The sequence below is a fragment of the Colias eurytheme genome, chromosome 12 (genome assembly GCF_061535395.1).
Source record: "Colias eurytheme isolate Ceu_HAF_F1 chromosome 12, ilColEury1 Martin Lab GWU primary, whole genome shotgun sequence".
NCBI lineage: Eukaryota > Metazoa > Arthropoda > Insecta > Lepidoptera > Pieridae > Colias > Colias eurytheme.
This window is the reverse complement of record NC_142991.1, coordinates 8295473-8315241: the sequence shown is the minus strand read 5'-3', so window position 1 is coordinate 8315241 and position 19769 is coordinate 8295473. Positions and strand designations below refer to the sequence as shown.

Sequence of the window (19769 nt, the reverse complement as noted above, 5' to 3'; positions counted from 1 at the left end):
GAATAAAAGTTTGGAAAATCCAAAAGTGCACGACTCATAATGCTCATTTAATTATGAAATATAAAAAAAAAAAAAACTTATTGTAGTTTTCGTTTTTTATTAATTGCAATTAAACGACACTGAATTAATTAATCATTCGCATTCAGTGACCTACAATCGTCGATTAGAATATTTAAAAAAAAAATTTAACTCAAATGATGGATTTTTTCACAAGTTATAGTGTTTTCAGGTTTCACACATGACGGACAGGAAAATTTATTGACCTATTTCGGTGTTTTTTTCCAATTCTATTGAAGTAAATCAATTTTTAAAAAGTATGGGATTAATCTCCATTAAATTATCTCGACAATAGTATGCAAAATATCTTGATTCCGTGAACTAAAAAAAAAAAAAAAAAAAAAAAAAAAAAAAAAAAAAAAAAAAACTAACAAGGCTATAATAATAAGAATAGCTGCAAAAATGAGGCGAAAAAAATTTTTCGATCGTAAAGCACTCTCTGATGCTTCGCATAATGAGTCGTGCAATTACATACTTACAAACAGCAAGTCTGATAGGTATAATTCATAAATGTACAACGTGTAAGCAATAGATTTGGTAATTCCACATACATAATCATCCATAAGTAACATTATGGTGTGTTTAAAAAAATAGATAGGCTATTTACTTATTATTTAGGAAGTATGTAGGAGAAAGGGATTTAAATTTTTTCATAAAGCAATATTTTAATCATATAATAATAAAATTAAAAACAAGTTTGTGACTATATTTTCTCAAACCGGGCCAATATTCAATTTCTTATAGCGACAACGACGGCTGTTAATACACAATACAAATAATTTTGGATTTAATTAATTACGCCTATTTTTAAATTTAAATTTAACTTGAAATTAGTTTTAACCAATATATAGTGTTTCATATTTTCGCATTGGTAGAATAAAAAATATTTTTCGTATATGTAATATCTATACCTAGATGTTTAGCTGTTTAGACGTTTTACACGCCTGAATGGAAAGGAAATAGGTACCAAGCTCAGGCAATTGCCTGACATTTGTAGGCTGTTGCCACAATATTACCTATTTGTGTATTAAACCTGTCTATCCTTTAATTACGTTATTGGGTAATGTAAAAATATTTCCTGATAACTATGAAGCAATATTCCTTTTACAATAAAAACAATACAAATTTTAAACCTTTGCGTATGGAATAATATTAGTACATAATTATAACAAAATGTACCTAGTATAATTATTGTATGTGGTAGCTTTTTTAAATGTATATATGTATCTAGTTGTGACGTAATAATTTATGGGCATGCTAGAAAATATTGTATTAGTGACCGTACCTATTTACCTTTCAAAATAATTGTCGCTATTTGTACCAGTGTTTTACTTGTGGTTAAATTACAAATAGCACCTACCATAATATTTTAAAAAATTACGTACGTAAATAAAATTATTTTAACAATTTTATATTTACTGATAAACGTTTACACATATCAAACATTTATTTTATTGTACTATGTAATTGATAAATTGCGTGAGTGTGCTTTGATAACCAGCGTAGACTTATTGATACCTAATATTGTTAATTTTAGCAGCGAATAAATGATTTATAAATACACTAGCGGTCCGCCCCGGCTTCGCCCGTGGTACATGTTTACGTTTTTTCTACAAAAGAACCATCCTCGTACTTCAAGGAATATAATAAAAAAAGAATTATCGAAATCGGTTCAGCCGTTCTCGAGTTATGCGCTTACCAACACATTTTGCGATTCATTTTTATATACAGGGTGTCCCTCTATTGGTATACTAAGCGCGAAGGGACTTGTAGTTTTCCATACACTGATCACGTAAAAAATACATAAACAACAAAATTACGTCAAAAATTTTTTGATAAATTTTTCCTGAAAATCCATGTTTTCTTCTCTAGCTTCGCGCAGCCGTCATATTCCGCTTCTCTAATGTGAGCATTTTGTCTATGAAAACATAATCTTAAACGATAGCTCACGTGCTAGTGGCAAAAATGGGCGGGTTGCTTGTTAGGGGTGTACACATAGAGTTTTAAGAATTCATCTATTTGAAAAAAAAATGCGTCTGGAATTTTTTAAGTATTTTTTACGTACTCAGCGTAGGCAAAACTGTAACCTCCTTTGAGCTTAGTATACCAACAGTGGGACACCCTGTATATAAGAAGATTATGTAGGTACCTATGCGTTTGCTGAAATTTGTCTGTATGTAGGCGAATTCTAGATTGATAATTGATAAATATATATATATGTGTAACAATACGTTTTTTTTCGCAATAAGTAAATTATTAATTGATGTAAAATATAAGGCTCTCGATCCAACAAACATTTTATAAAATTTTAACCGTATTTCTGATCCCTTTTAAACCCGTCATCCCTTTTAAAAATAAATGCTTGAAAATTTTAATATCTCTAACTAGTTCATTTTTGTTAATTTGTGTTTGTATATGTCATAATTTATAAGGTAATTTGTAATTTTATTAGATTTAAATATTATGGTTAGGGTTTGTTTGCGTGTATTGTATGATCAATTCTTGCCAGTTATATACAAATTTTTGTAGCCAAAGAAAAATAAACCTACCAAAGTGGCAATAGGAAAGAAAATATTTAAGATTGTTATTTATTTGTTAGGTAAAACGTTGGGTAAAACACACACATTTTGCCAGTTTTATAAATGTGGAATACTGGCTTTAATTGCCAAAGATGATGTAAGCAGAAATAATTTTAAGAAATAAATTTATTTGATGTATGTAATACAACTTGTTTTATTGTACATTGCATGTTTTAATTTGGTAGCAATGCATTGGTAGTTCGTAACAAAATTATCAAGTTTTTCTTTCATCCGTTTGGGCTCGGAAGAATGCCTGAAATAGATGCATCTGCGACAATCGAAACAACTTTTCGTGGCACTTTGCATATGACTGTACTAGTTTCATTTAAGCGCTCCATTTTCGCATGGTACAAAACATCGGACATAAGTTTGAGAGCAATTGATTGTTGTGGATGCGACAGTTTCCGTAAAGATTTTGCCGCCATTTTGCCAAATGAATCAAATTCGTCGTCCTCTTCTTTAATTGCACTTGAATCTTTTTCTTTTTCTATTTTCATTTTTATTGGAGTTGCTGTATTCTTTTTACGATTTTTTTTCTGAGTGGAAGGTGAGAGCTTTTCAAAGTCCTGTGAATTAAAAGAAAATTTTAGATGCATTAATAAAATGTTATGAACTAAGTAAATTCAGGTTGTCAGTTTATTTAAAAAAAAATTGAGGGTTAAATTAATTTCAAATCTTTTTTTATTCCACATTAAAATGAAAATTTAAATACATTTGTATAAATTTGAAATTTACAGGACAGTTAATGAAAAATTTACAGGTAATTAAACTGAACCACATAAAATAAGCATAAAATTAGGCGGTAGTTGTATACGTAGTATATTATTATTAGTCTGTGGCGGTAGTTTACTTTGCTGGATTCACTATTATCCAGTATACTGGAATTAGTTTCAAGCCGCTGGACTGCGCTTGTATTATGAAAACAAACTTACATGCACTTTCCTTTTCAGGGTTACATCGTAAATAAAAGAATGCATCTCATTAAACCATTCGATTTTGGGCACATAAACATTTTCTTCGTCATTCAGTCTTTCACTTTTCTCAATTTTATCAAGTTCTAAATAATAAGTTGATCTTAAACATTTTATTTTGGTTTGTACATCTTTAATATTAAATCCAGTCAATTGCATTTCATCCACAATATTTTGTAATGCATTTATACGTGCTTCTTTATTTCTATAGTATTTGTTTTTAACATTCCACAAACAATCATTTATTTTGTATAACTCCACCAACTTGAGTGTTTCTTCTTTAGTCAATTTTAACTGTGACATAATGATGAATGGTCTATTTTTTTTAGAATACTTGTTATAAAAATTATTATAACGCTTTTACCATTACGGCTTTTGTTATAATTATTCTAATTTGTAGTAAACTAAGGTAGGTAAAATATTATTATTATGACAATCTAGTCAATACAAGACAGTGACTGATTCCAGTGAGGTAGACAGTGTCATTCGCCGAGGTTAGGCATCTTATACACGATCACGAACTCTAGTCGGCGTGAATGAAAACTTACTATGTACTCATAAATCATTTCCCCACTTGAATTTTTAAAGTAAATAATGCAATATTATTATACTGTGTCCATTATATTATTTGCTTTTTGACAGCTTCACGCCTATGTATAATTGTATTGTCTATGTTAAAATGTCATACAAATAATTATCGTACTTCATGGACAGGTCCCGCCCACTTAGTGATGCCTACACAGAATTATTCAATGATGGGTCGATAGATTAAAATAATCGATAGAAATACTCTGTAAAATATATCCGATACAGAAAAACTCTTCTATTATGTTATACAATTTAAACGTAAAGACAACCAAATTGTAAGATAGAAACCAATAAATAATAAAATATTAGTTTAGTTTAGTTTTAACATACAATGCATAGATATGTGGTCTTATTATTACATATCTTATTAGTACGTTTACGTTGTAATTATTATTTACGTACCTGATTCGATTTATGATAATATTTTGAATTTATAATTGAAATTGTATCACAATCGATAATCTTTTGAACATCACTTCTAGTATCACCCGTCGAGCTGTCAAAAAGCAATTCTTATGTTATAAACAGACGTTCGAACTGGTGCGACCGGACCACCGTACTCGTGCGGTGCGATCGACTCGCCACACGACCGCACCGCACCTAGGGTTGCCAGTATTTAAGATGCCAGGATTTAAGGGTTAACAGCATCAAAAATACGAGTTTTAGTTATTTTTTACGGGAGATAATTAAAACAGCAATGTTAAATAGAGAAAATTTATTTTTGGCATTTATATTTGCTGTTGGAAGAAACAGCTTTTAATAGCTCTTCATTTTCTAAAGCGAATGTATAAAAATCTTTGCACGATAATTTAAAATTACATTTAATTAATTTGCAGCTTCGCCTTTACAGTTTCAATATTCAATTGGTTTCGGCTATCCGTCCAGGCATTGCCGCACAAAGAAAATATTCTTTGTTTAAAAATTATGATTAAATTTACGATTTTTAAAAAAACATTTAAAATATTGGAATTTTCGCGGCCGACTGAGCTAAATAAATTCGTATAAAAAAATAGATACACTAGTGACTAGATAATTTATTACGTTGCTAATATATGAAGTGATTAAAGGCGCAAATTATCCCTTTTGAAATTTTCGATATTGTCGATAGAGGCGAAAGTATTGTAATTTTTACTGATTTTCGTTTTTATTTTTTTATATTATATGCAGGCGTTAGTAGAAGCTCTGTTTAGTACCAAAAGAAACCTTGAACTGAGTTCTACATGTGACAAAAATACCACATTCTAGCCACGAAGTTATTACGAGATAAAATTATATATATCATACTATCTATTACCAAGTTTTTGTTTATGTTTTAGTCGTTAGTTATAGTCGATATTTCAATATATTATTATATGTAGGTAAAAGGTTAATTTATTACAATCTTTATATGTAATAAATTAACTGAACAAAAAAATATCTTAGATTTATAAGACAATTCAATAATATCAAATTAATACAAATTAATCTCCTTTTTTTGTGAATATTTTGAGCATTGATCATAGTAATCTCATTAAAAGTCAAACCGAATTCTTTGAAAATCTATTTCTCGTAATAAATTCGTGGTTAGAATGTTGTATTTTTTTCACATGTAGACCTCAGTTCAAGGCTTCTTTTGGTACAAGTACAAGTACAAGTTACAACCATTGAAAAGAAGAAAACGAAGAGAAAATAATGGGCAAAATTATATTCAAAAGACAGGGATTCATTCAGACATATGCAGTCATATCATAAATTTTGTAGAGTTCTAAAATTTATATTATTAATCTTTTTTCAGTATTAGCCACGTCATCCGACGCCATCGCCATTGATAACGATCGACCGACGTCCGTTTTGTTTGGCGGTAGAACTATGACTAAAGCTGTAATAAGTATATAGTCTATGACTAATGCGCTGTCCGGTGCGATCGCCCGTCCACACGCGCGAATTTGGTACGGTCCGCACCAAGTTCGGATGAAAAAACCATCGAACCAACCGTACCGTCAATAATAATAATTATGTCCGGCGGACCACTGTACACACGATCGAATATGGTCCGGAGCGCACCAAGGTCACGGTGCGGTCCGTACCAAATTCTTAAATTTATAACTTATTTATTTATAATTATAACTTAAAGTTATAAACAGACGTTCGAATTTGGTACGGACCGCACCGTGACCTTGGTGCGCTCCGGACCATATTCGATCGTGTGTACAGTGGTCCGCCGGACATAATTATTATTATTGACGGTACGGTTGGTTCGATGGTTTTTTCATCCGAACTTGGTGCGGACCGTACCAAATTCGCGCGTGTGGACGGGCGATCGCACCGGACAGCGCATTAGTCATAGACTATATACTTATTACAGCTTTAGTCATAGTTCTACCGCCAAACAAAACGGACGTCGGTCGATCGTTATCAATGGCGATGGCGTCGGATGACGTGGCTAATACTGAAAAAAGATTAATGATATAAATTTTAGAACTCTACAAAGATTTATGATATGACTGCATATGTCTGAATGAATCCCTGTCTTTTAAATATAATTTTGCCCATTATTTTCTCTTCGTTTTCTTCTTTTCAATGGTTGTAACTTGTACTTGTACTTGTACCAAAAGAAGCCTTGAACTGAGGTCTACATGTGAAAAAAATACAACATTCTAACCACGAATTTATTACGAGAAATAGATTTTCAAGGAATTCGGTTTGACTTTTAATGAGATTACTATGATCAATGCTTGAAATATTCACAAAAAAAGGAGATTAATTTGTATTAATTTGATATTATTGAATTGTCTTATAAATCTAAGATATTTTTTTTGTTCAGTTAATTTATTACATATAAAGATTATGTACCTACATATAATAATATATTGAAATATCGACTATAACTAACGACTAAAACATAAACAAAAACTTGGTAATAGATAGATGATATATATAATTTTGTTTACTAGGGACAACCCTGACATTCTTTGAAAATCTATATCTCGTAATAACTTCGTGGCTAGAATGTGGTATTTTTGTCACATGTAGAACTCAGTTCAAGGTTTCTTTTGGTACTAAACAGAGCTTCTACTAACGCCTGCATATAATATAAAAAAATAAAAACGAAAATCAGTAAAAATTACAATACTTTCGCCTCTATCGACAATATCGAAAATTTCAAAAAGGGATAATTTGCGCCTTTAATCACTTCATATATTAGCAACGTAATAAATTATCTAGTCTCTAGTGTATCTATTTTTTCATACGAATTTATTTAGCTCAGTCGGCCGCGAAAATTCCAATATTTTAAATGTTTTTTTAAAAATCGTAAATTTAATCATAATTTTTAAACAAAGAATATTTTCTTTGTGCGGCAATGCCTGGACGGATAGCCGAAACCAATTGAATATTGAAACTGTAAAGGCGAAGCTGCAAATTAATTAAATGTAATTTTAAATTATCGTGCAAAGATTTTTATACATTCGCTTTAGAAAATGAAGAGCTATTAAAAGCTGTTTCTTCCAACAGCAAATATAAATGCCAAAAATAAATTTTCTCTGTTTAACATTGCTGTTTTAATTATCTCCCGTAAAAAATAACTAAAACTCGTATTTTTGATGCTGTTAACCCTTAAATCAAATACTGGCAACCCTAGGTGCGGTGCGGTCGTGTGGCGAGTCGATCGCACCGCACGAGTACGGTGGTCCGGTCGCACCAGTTCGAACGTCTGTTTATAATTTTATAAACAGACGTTCGAATTTGGTACGGACCGCACCGTGACCTTGGTGCGCTCCGGACCATATTCGATCATGTGTACAGTGGTCCGCCGGACATAATTATTATTATTGACGGTACGGTTGGTTCGATGGTTTTTTCATCCGAACTTGGTGCGGACCGTACCAAATTCGCGCGTGTGGACGGGCGATCGCACCGGACAGCGCATTAGTCATAGACTATATACTTATTACAGCTTTAGTCACAGTTCTACCGCCAAACAAAACGGACGTCGGTCGATCGTTATCAATGGCGATGGCGTCGGATGACGTGGCTAATACTGAAAAAAGATTAATAATATAAATTTTAGAACTCTACAAAGATTTATGATATGACTGCATATGGGTCATTTTCAAAATATTTGTACATCACGAAATTGTCAGTAAACTGTTTCGTTAGGAAATGTCAGGAAATTGTAAAAGTAAGGCTGTATTCAGAATAAGGTAATATTACATATAAAAAAGTAAGAAGTCACTAGTTAAAAAAAAATATATTTTTAGTTACAAAATAATCAAGAAACAATCAATTTTTATAATTCTCTGTTTGGTTTTCCTTTTATTTTCTTCTATCATTAGCTTCTTTCCATTTTTGTCTTCGAGCTTCTTTTTCACTGTCATTAAGATCTGATATTTTTCTTTGTCTTTGTTTCACTTTCTCGAGGTGTTTTTTCCTTTTCTTTTCATATTTTTCAGGGTTTTGCTTTTTTAGTTTTTCAATGTATTTTTTTGCCGTTCGGCACCGGTTAGCGGCATTCTGAAACTAAAAAAAGCTGTTGGATATATGTATTTTGAATAAAAATAAAAACAAAAGTAAGCATCACTCGTGTGGGTGGAAAAGCGATCAACACTAAATGCAATAAGGCAAGCGTTATCCCATCAGAAACCACTTGTAAAATTGGAGGCCAAGACTCACTGATCCGCTTTCACTATAAAAAAGTTATCAGATCCCAGGAAAAGTCAAGTCCCTAAGCCCGACTTTACTAACCCTACATCATGGTTTAAAAAAGTATGGCCTGTAGTTACAAAAAAATAATCTTGAGAGATTTATTGTTTTTCTCCTTTATTTTTATTCGTTACATTAATTTAACACACATTTTAATATCTTATTTTCATACTTTACACATGAGACCACAGCTTTACCGTCTACAATTTACTGACGTCAGTAAATGTCAAGAAATTGTTCGTCAGTAACATGTAAAAAATAACCTAAGAAATACTTTTACACAAAACATAATCACATTTACCATTAGATTGAAAGTGTAATCTATTACTCTAGTCATAATTTAAGTATATTACAATTGCGGTAGGTGAATTCTTCAAAATGTACTTACTTTTGTTGAGAATACGTCGTTAGGAAAATGTAACTAAATTTTTTGCACAGCACACTACAGGACTTCTTCCATGTCTGGACGACGAACAAAATGGCGGCGCGTTAATGTGACCTTACTTTTCGTGACATGACCAGTTTTGCCAATGATTAGAGTTAGATTCCTCTTCTTTGTGATACAAGAAGTTGGTTAATTATGTCAATAAATCAGTGTCACGAAATTGTAACGATTGATAGGGACATTTTATAATATGTCATTCTTCGTTTATTTAAGGTAATTTAAATAGTTTAATCTATCAGATATAACACTTCAAACATTGCTTTTTAATTATGATACAAAAAAATAGGAAGTTTCATACAAAAATTCTGATAAAAATATTGGTTTTCATTGTCGTCCACATAGGGGACAATAAAAAATGTATGGAGCTTTTTTTGTTACTTTATTTTCACATTAAATTTATGTAAGAATTTGAATCGCAATTCATTGCTTTTCATCAGAAATGATATGCAGTATGCTTAAGTTTAGTCTGTAAAACGTTAACAATGATTTATTTCAGTCGTAACCATATTTTTTTCGAAGATTTTTTAGGGGGACAAACATTTTGTAGTAATGTACAATTATTTTGAAAACGACCCATATGTCTGAATGAATCCCTGTCTTTTAAATATAATTTTGCCCATTCTTTTCTCTTAGTTTTCTTCTTTTCAATGGTTGTAACTTGTACTTGTACTTGTACCAAAAAAAGCCTTGAACTGAGGTCTACATGTGAAAAAAATACAACATTCTAACCACGAATTTATTACGAGAAATAGATTTTCAAAGAATTCGGTTTGACTTTTAATGAGATTACTATGATCAATGCTCGAAATATTCACAAAAAAAGGAGATTAATTTGTATTAATTTGATATTATTGAATTGTCTTATAAATCTAAGATATTTTTTTTGTTCCGTTAATTTATTACATATAAGTATTAAGTACCTACCTATAATAATATATTGAAATATCGACTATAACTAACGACTAAAACATAAACAAAAACTTGGTAATAGATAGATGATATATATAATTTTGTTTACTAGGGACAACCCTGACATTCTTTGAAAATCTATATCTCGTAATAACTTCGTGGCTAGAATGTGGTATTTTTGTCACATGTATTGCACATGTAGAACTCAGTTCAAGGTTTCTTTTGATACTAAACAGAGTTTCTACTAACGCCTGCATATAATATAAAAAATAAAAACGAAAATCAGTAAAAATACTTTCACAATACTTTCGCCTCTATCGACAATATCGAAAATTTCAAAAAGGGATAATTTGCGCCTTTAATCACTTCATATATTAGCAACATAATAAATTATCTAGTCACTAGTGTATCTATTTTTTATACGAATTTATTTAGCTCAGTCGGCCGCGAAAATTCCAATACTTTAAATGTTTTTTTAAAAATCGTAAATTTAATCGTAATTTTTAAACAAAGAATATTTTCTTTGTGCGGCAATGCCTGGACGGAGAGCCGAAACCGATTGAATATTCATATTGAAACTGTAAAGGCGAAGCTGCAAATTAATTAAATGTAATTTTAAATTATCGTGCAAAGATTTTTATACATTCGCTTTAGAAAATGAAGAGCTATTAAAAGCTGTTTCTTCCAAAAGCAAATATAAATGCCAAAAATAAATTTTCTCTATTTAACATTGCTGTTTTAATTGTCTCCCGTAAAAAATAACTAAAACTCGCATTTTTGATGCTGTTAACCCTTAAATCAAATACTGGCAACCCTAGGTGCGGTGCGGTCGTGTGGCGAGTCGATCGCACCGCACGAGTACGGTGGTCCGGTCGCACCAGTTCGAACGTCTGTTTATAACATTATAGTGGACAGACTATAATACACATTATTAGTGGTATTTAGTTATGAATGCTACCTACAGTATATAATATAATATCGCTATGTACTTACAATAACTTAAATGACGTGGATATTATTTGTTTTTTTTTTTTTACTTTTTCTGATTGACTAGTATTTAAACTTATTAAACAATAAATCCTTCTAAACATTTTACTTAAAATTTATATTTTATGGTTATGGCTTTCATCTGTGCTTTGATCCTTGTGCTTGTCTAATATTACTTGCTCTGTGGTGCAAGTGACGTTTGGCGAAAAATGTGTCAAAACACAATTTGACATGTGATGATGACTGAAGATTTCCTCGTATATACGTCATAAATTTTGAATAGAGTGAAACAATAGTCCCTCCATCAACAAAAAATCACAACAATACATTTATTGTCGTCGATATGTAAAGGAAATTGGAAAACTTTTAAATTACTTAGTTTATTTCCAGTAACTAAACTAAAATGGGTACTACGGGTCAATCTATCACGTTAGCGAATAGTATTATTGGAGTCGGTATCCTGGCTATGCCGTTTTGTTTTCAACAAGTAAGTTCTATATGTTCATTAATAATTTTCCTATGAGGGGTTCAATTCAGGGAATGCATCAGTAAATGTGATTTAGAGTTCCAGACGATGGATGTATTGAAGAAAAATTCTAAACATTTGAGCATGACTTCATTTGTATTAAATAGTTTATTAACTTCATTAATATATTTTATTGCAGTGTGGTGTATTATTAGCTACTCTAATCCTATTGTGTATGGGCCTTGTTTCGAGATTATGTTGTTATTTTCTTTTGAAATCTGCTATAATTACAAGGAGGAGAAATTTTGAATTCCTTGGTAAGTAACTTTTTAAGAGAACAAATTACTACTTTTTTTTACATTTGTTAAACAATGGTAAATATACATTATAAAATTGGTGATCAATTTTTAGTTATCTATTCATGGAAAAGTAAAAATAATTAATTTTTAGATTAACTCTACTTGCTTATCATTTGAAAAATATGTTAAAAGATAAAACAAGTTCATAAATTTATTTACAGCATTAGTAGATAAATATTAAATTGACTAATTTTTTAATGTTCTTTGTTCAATAAGAATTATTTATATACTTACATAATATGTAAAAAATTAAATGTATATACTTATTATATACATTTAATTTTTGAAGTGAAACTTCTTTATCGGGGTTGGACAAAAATTTAGTGTAACATTTTTGCGTTACGCCGTACGCGTGACATTTTTGCGTTACGCCATACGCGTGACATTTTTGCGCTACGCCATACTCGTAACATTTTTAAGGTCATAAAGAAGTTTCACTTCTTACGTGTGTACTCTAGTAGTTCTAGTACACGCATATATTTTTTTTCTTATATTTATTTTTCTTTTCTTATATGTAGCGTTTCATGTATTTGGCTCGCCTGGTAAAATGGCAGTGGAAGTTGGGATAATAGGGTTTCTAATGGGCACATGTATAGCATACTTTGTGGTAGTTGGTGATCTTGGACCACAGATTATATCCAAAATGTTCAATATTAACCAGAGCGACATACTGAGGTGGGTTACAGAAATAATATTTAAGAATTGTATTGAATTTGTAACATTTTAGACAATAAGTAACTTAAGCGTTGTCAGTTGACGAGTTGTCAATTATTGATTTAAATCATACAAAAGTTGTCCAAAAGGAATTGTTGATTATGTACAAAATGATGCCAGAATCCTTTCTGGCATTTTTGTATATTCATTTCCTAATGAATATACAAAATACATGATTAAACTTGGTCTAGTCTTTTTTAAAGTACATAAAAAAAAATTAAACTAAACATGTATTTGCACATAAGATCCTCTATTTTTGTTTCATTATTTTGCCGGACTAATAAAATCAATTTTTATCCTACGTTCCCAAAAAATTTTTGATATTTTTTATAATTTAAGATAAAAAGTTCATTCATATTATTTATTTTAGGACATCTATAATGGTGATAGTGTCATTAGTGTGTGTGCTACCACTGGGTCTCTTAAGAAATGTGGATAGCTTGAGCAATGTCAGTGCGGCTACTATCGCGTTTTACTTCTGCCTTGTTATGAAGGTATGCATTTAATTTATTATTGGAAAAAACTAAGCTAAATAAAGTTTCATTAATTCTAAAAACCTAGTGAACCAAATAACAGTTAAAGTTTGTCTTGAGTTTTATTATGACTTAAACTTTTAGAGCTCAATAATATTAAATCTTTATTTTATAGCGGTCCGCCCCGGCTTCGCCCGTGGTACATATTTCGCGATAAAAGGTAGCCTATGTTCTTTTTCAGGGTGTAAAGATTGTCTGTGCCAAATTTCTTCAAAATCATTTGAGAGGTTTAAGCGGGAAAGCGTAACAGACAGACAGAGTTATTTTCGCATTTATAATATTAGTAGGGATTTGTGTATTTCATAAATTGGTTTATTAGTTTATACAAATAAAAGCTATAACTATTATAGATAAACTAAAAAAACTTTGAAATATTGAAGCAGAGGAATTTAATAATGCACTAATAATCATGATATAATATTATATAGAAAATTTCCTCATTATTAATTCTATTTTAAATCATTAAAATATTGAATATAATCATCTAAATAACATTTGTATATTTAACATATTAAATTTCTCAACTAGGTAATAACAGAAGCGGGGACACAGATGTTTGCGACAGACGCACACAATAAAATTGAAATGTGGAAACCTTCAGGATTGTTGCAATGTGTGCCGATTTTCTCAATGGCGCTTTTTTGTCAAACGTAAGTGTATTTATCTGTGTGAATGTTTTTTTTATGTATAACTAGCTGTGCCCCGCGGTTTTACTTGCATTGCTCTGATTCTATTGGTCTTAGCATTATTATATATATATTATATAGTTTATATTCTTCTTCAATGAATGGGCTAATTACCGTTTAAATGATTTTTCAATTCGGACCCCTATTTTATGAAATTAGCGCATTCAAACAATCAAACAACCTCTTAGATGAAATCTTGTGACCTATAAAAAAATTGAAATTTTTTTTAAATTATTCGTTTCCGCCATTATTTTTTATTGTAAGTATGTAGTTAGGTTTAAAAAAGAAGAATCTTATATTAAACTAGCGGTCCGCCCCGGCTTCGCCCGTGGTACATATGAAAAATAGATGTTGGCCGATTCTCAGACTTACCTGATATGCACAGAAAATTTCATGAGAATCGGTCCACCCGTTTCGGAGGAGTATGCAGACTAACATTGTGACACGAGAATTTTATATATAAGATTTGTTTTCAGTCAACTGTTCGAAATATTCGAATCGATGCCTTCACTGTCGCTAGAGAAAATGAACGTGGTAACAAAGAATGCGATCAATATTTGCGCAGCTGTGTACTTCACGCTTGGCCTCTTTGGTTACATAGCTTTTGGCTCGCAGGAGATTTCAGGTAAATTTGTATGTTTCATAGATATATTTTGTAGATGAAAATGATATTTATCATACTATAGCTGTGGCCCGCGGTTTTACCCGCGTTGCTCCGCTCTTGTTGGTCTTAGCGTGATGATATATAGCCTTCCTCAATAAATGGGCCATTTAACACCGAAATATTTTTTTTAATTGGACCAGTAGTTCCTGAGATAAGCGCGGTCAAACAAACAAATAAACTCTTCAGCTTTACAATATTAGAATAGATATTAATGTGATCTAAAGTCGAGAAAGTAGCTGCTGCTTTCTTCTTTTTACCCTACTGAATTATTTTTCTTGAAATTTACCATCATGATAAATTCTCTCTTGAATTATCATATAGGCTGATTAAACATATGTTTACTAAACAAACTTATTTTCATGTACTCTACTTAAACAGCTATTTGATAATGAAAGCTACTGTATTCTTTAATCTTCTTCTTCTTCTTATATATAAAAATGAATCGCAAAATGTGTTGGTAAGCGCATAACTCGAGAACGGCTGAACCGATTTCGATAATTCTTTTTTTATTATATTCCTTGAAGTACGAGGATGGTTCTTATGTAGAGAAAACGTAAACATGTACCACGGGCGAAGCCGGGGCGGACCGCTAGTTATGTATAAAATTATTAATTATTCATATATTTTACTTGAAAATTTAATTTTCCAGGTAACATTCTAATGAGCTTAAGTCCAACAATGGCGAGTGACGTCATCAAACTAGGTTTTGTAATGTCGGTGGCGTTCAGTTTTCCGCTCATTATATTCCCGTGTAGAGCGAGCCTTTATTCCTTCTTGTATAGAAAAGTAAGTATTAACGTTTTAAACAAATTAATTATTATTATTGCATTTTAAAACAAGGGAAAAGGATAGAGCCAAGAATTGAACCTTGTGGAACACCTACATAATAAATGCATGCATAATTATTAAATAGGTAATACATACAATAATCAATATTATAATGTATAATTTGAAATGTAAAATAATATTATAATAAATTATGTCTAATAAGCTGCATAAATTCGTGTATATACGCCATTGTAACAGTGATAATAAATTAGTGTGAACACAGGCTCCTGAAAAATAGTTTACAACTATATTAGGAGCCTGGGTCATTATATTTTTGTAACATATAATGGTGCAAATAAATGATTTATTTATTTATTTAAATATATTTCTAGTATTCTATCTATTTATATTTATTGCTGTCTAGATCTTACATGCTGGGCTAAATATAATTAATTAAAAATACCATATAAGATAAACAATTATCATAATTCAATCAGATTTATAACAACAAGAAGACAATGTAACATTATCAATTGCATCTTAAAAATCTAAAAAAACAAAACATTCAAATATGCTAAAGAATAAAGATCTTATTTTAATGTAAATGTGTACGACAAAAACGCATTTTTTCTACAGTGTTCATATTTTTCAGGTTCACCCATCGCATCACGACCACATAATAAACCATTCGATACCAGAGAGTACATTTCGATGCATAACAGTTGCTATTATAGCTGTATCTCTATTTATAAGTCTGTTATTGCCTAATATTGAGTTGGTATTGGGCTTAGTTGGGTCCACTATTGGAGTTCTAGTATGTGTGGTGTTCCCAACCGCTTGTTTTATTAATGTCACTTTTAAGAACACCAATGAAAGAGTATTAGCAAAGGTAAAATTTAGAAATAAATATTACATTTAATTTGTTATTGTAATATCAAGAAAACATCTAATATACTTTCATTTTTTTTTCAGTTCATCTTAGTATTAGGCCTTATTATTCTGGTCCTGGGAACGTACGCGAATTTACAAGCTGCAGAAAATACAAGGGACAAGTATGATGATAAATATATCACTCAAGAACGAATTGACAAAATTGTTGAAGATTTCTTTGAGAAAATGGAAAAAGCTGAAAGTGAGTCAAATTTTATCTCGTTAGTGTTTTATAGTTCTAATTTCCTATACTATTATACTGTTTATAGTTTTATAGTGTTTTATAGTTCTAATTTCCTATACTATTATACTGAATGTGACTTATTTTCAGAGCTCAAACCGGTCATTAATGAGCCTAAAAAAGATGGTAATAATGACGTGGCAGGAGATTCTGTTGCATTACCGCCTAATCCAATACCACCTGAATCACGGTCGAATGAAAGGAAACTTGCTCCAATAGAAACACTAGAAAATAAGAAGGACATTATACCGGATGATAAGGAAAAAATAAACAAAGAATCGGAAGAACAGGCACAAAACGTTGAGGAGAAATTCAACGGGAATAAACTAGCAAACGGTGAAAATACTAAAAAGAAAACGGATGAAGTAAAAGCAAATCAAGAAAAAATACAAGTGATCAAATCTAATCAAGAAAAACTTGATATAATGAAATCAAATCAAGAGAAAATAGATATGATAAAACACCAGCAACTAATGGAAACTATTAAACAGCACGGCCAAGAACAAAAAGAGCTTATCAAAGAACAGAAAGAAATTTTGGATGTGTTGAGAAAGACAAAAGATGAAATAGAAAAGAATAAAAAAGAAATAGACAACACTGAAGCGAAAAAGATAGCTGTTCAAAGTATACAGAAAATAGCAAATATGGCGATACAGAGTCTAACAGGCGTATCTGATGCGCCCGTTGAGCAAATAAATGGTGACAAAAAATTAGAACCATTAGACAAAATTGTTGATAAAGCTGTTAATGAAATAGCCAAAAAAGCGGCAGAAACCTTAAAGAAAACTGAAGACATCAAAGAAAAACCGGGCCCCAATAGCAAAGTAGAATCAGCTGGTGAAAAGAAAAATGAGCCTATTTTAATGAAAAAGATCGAAACAAAAAATATCGAAAACGCAGGTGAAAAGAAGAATAGTATTCATGAACCCAATAACGTTTTAAATGTCAATAACGCAGAGAAACAAAGCAAAGACACTATATTAGAAAGTAAACCGCAATTAAATATATCACAAAATTTACCTCAGATTAAAGCAAGTCCTATCGTAGATAGTATTCAATCAAACGGGCAGCAAAATAAAATAAATTTAGACAAATCAAGTAAAGATAACATAAATAATAACAATAATGTTGATAAAACGAAACATACCCATACTGCAGATGAACCTCAATCTTATAAAGAGGGTGAAGATGCGCAAATACAACCAAAACCAAGATTAGAAAAAACTGTAGGCAATGTTCCTTTAGCGATAGCTTTGAGCGAAAGTTCTAAAATTAAACAAGAACACATAGAAATGATAAAAGAAAAAGCTAATCAAAATGTTAAACCCACTAAACTAAATGGTGCTGTAGACAATAAAGTTGAAATGAAAGAAAAGGCAGAAAATTTACTTTTAAGGCAGAAACGGGAAGTAGTAGACTGCACGGAAAAAACTACTTTAAAACCAGAAGATAAGCAGATTTGTGAAAATCTCATAGATCAACCAGAGATTAAGAAAGATACAGCCGAAATTCTACCAAAGATCGATTTAAATGATGTTTTATCAAAAAGTTTGCCAATCGACATACATCACATACGATCACTGAAAAGTTACGAAGAAAATGATAAGATTTGAAGTTTATGATGCGAGAAATACCATTTCATTATTATTTGATACTAATTAAGACGTTAACTATTTATTTTATTGTAATTATTTGTAATTTTAACTATAAATAAAAGGTTACTAATGTGCAAGATTGCATTTACGTTGTTATAGTTGTAAAATAATGTTGTGGTAAGTCTGTGATCTCATGAAATCAAAATTATTAATGTAATAAATGCCACGAAAGCCTTCATAATCATCCTTAGGTTAATATTTTCTGAGTAATGTGTAAAACTATTGTATGTGATGTGATGGACTGATTGTGTAATAAATATATTTTAATATTTATGTAAAAATTTCGTATTATTTATTCATATTTTTATTTATAAACGAACAACCCGAATTCTTCCAGAACTGCTTAAGGCCGTGTACGCGGTCCGTGCGCTGTTTGGCTCAAATATGTGATTTTTCAAACCAGATTGTCCATCAACCACTTATCTTACAAACATATGAATTACTAATAATTTTAGGAAATTTTATTGTCTATGTTGTTAGTTAAGAGTTTTTTTCAATTAATACAGTATTTCTGAATACCATCAAGATAACTGAGCCGATGATTACTTGATTTCACTTTTAGTGTCAATTTCGAAGCTAAAAATATCTGAAATTGCTGACAGATCTAACACACAATTATTTTTAACTAACTGCAAAAATCCTTATTAAAATAGTTAGTTAAAAGATTTTTTTATTTTGGACTCCTAACTTACGAAATTAAAATCCGAACAATGTGAATTTTTTTAGAAATTATAGTCGACAAAATGATTATTTTCACCAAGATATTTGACTTTATTGAATATAATTTATACATATTGCAATAAAAGAATGTCTTACTTATAAGATAAAATTTAAAAAATCAACTAAGGTACCTCTATTATTTTTCTACAATTTTTTTTAAAGTACTATAAAACACTGCGCGCGACCCGATTAAAATCAGTCGTGTGATCAGTCGGCAGCGAGCCTTTCCAGAGAGAGGACATGTTGCTCGGCGCTCTCCTGTGGACCTATGCTGTTCATAGTAAAAGGATAGTGCAAGCCGCGATCTATCGTAATAGATCGCGGAGTTTTTGACTTGCGTTAAATAGAATATGCCCTCTTAATAATTTAGGTGTAAAAAATTACAACTTATTTTAGGACCGAAATGTATTTCATAAAATCGGTCTGCTGTTTTCTTAGGAGTAAGTATGGCAATTTAACATTGTGATACGAATTTTTTTTACATATAAATATAGTGTTACAGGATTCACATATCGAGTCATAAACGCACGACTAGCGTATGTATTTGCTCTTGGACTTGACTTAATCATATAAAAGACCTTGGGCGATGCAGATAAGGCGAAGCGCAGCGCAGCGCATTTTTCATTGTCAAACTATTAACGACATTATTGTTCTCATTGAAATAAAATCAAATAACAACAATTTATTTCGGGGAGCATCGAAGCGCCATACGCGAAATGTAGCGCGCTGCGCTTTTTTTGAATGTTATTTCAATGAGGACAATGTTGTTAATAGTTTGACAATTAAAAATGTGCTGCGCTCTGCTTCGCCGTATTAT

At 30.9% G+C, this 19769-nt stretch overlaps 2 protein-coding genes across 2 annotated transcripts; one reads left to right on the top strand and one right to left on the bottom strand.

Annotated features, from left to right (window-relative positions):
* Positions 1-2689: 2689 nt before the first annotated feature.
* On the bottom strand, positions 2690-4079 carry LOC149904177 (uncharacterized). Its single transcript, XM_090107877.1, has 2 exons — positions 3569-4079; positions 2690-3202 (listed from the first exon to the last, which is right to left on the bottom strand). The coding sequence occupies exons 1-2, from the start codon at positions 3908-3910 to the stop codon at positions 2864-2866; spliced, it is 681 nt and encodes a 226-aa protein (XP_089964003.1). The 5' UTR covers positions 3911-4079; the 3' UTR covers positions 2690-2863.
* Positions 4080-11457: 7378 nt separating this feature from the next.
* On the top strand, positions 11458-18510 carry LOC149904176 (uncharacterized). The gene is made up of 10 exons (XM_090107907.1): positions 11458-11703; positions 11882-11999; positions 12560-12716; positions 13126-13249; positions 13817-13938; positions 14451-14599; positions 15288-15424; positions 16059-16295; positions 16379-16538; positions 16668-18510. The coding sequence occupies exons 1-10, from the start codon at positions 11620-11622 to the stop codon at positions 18188-18190; spliced, it is 2811 nt and encodes a 936-aa protein (XP_089964033.1). The 5' UTR covers positions 11458-11619; the 3' UTR covers positions 18191-18510.
* Positions 18511-19769: the final 1259 nt, after the last annotated feature.

Excerpts from the sequence above, each read along its gene's own strand:
- LOC149904177 (XM_090107877.1), bottom strand. The coding sequence starts at position 3,910 with ATGTCACAGTTAAAATTGACTAAAGAAGAAACACTCAAGTTGGTGGAG. Across the intron at positions 3,203-3,568 it reads CCCTGAAAAGGAAAGTGCAT|GACTTTGAAAAGCTCTCACC; the intron begins GTAAGTTTGTTT and ends TTTAATTCACAG.
- LOC149904176 (XM_090107907.1), top strand. The coding sequence starts at position 11,620 with ATGGGTACTACGGGTCAATCTATCACGTTAGCGAATAGTATTATTGGA. Across the intron at positions 11,704-11,881 it reads TGCCGTTTTGTTTTCAACAA|TGTGGTGTATTATTAGCTAC; the intron begins GTAAGTTCTATA and ends ATTTTATTGCAG. Across the intron at positions 13,250-13,816 it reads ACTTCTGCCTTGTTATGAAG|GTAATAACAGAAGCGGGGAC; the intron begins GTATGCATTTAA and ends TTTCTCAACTAG.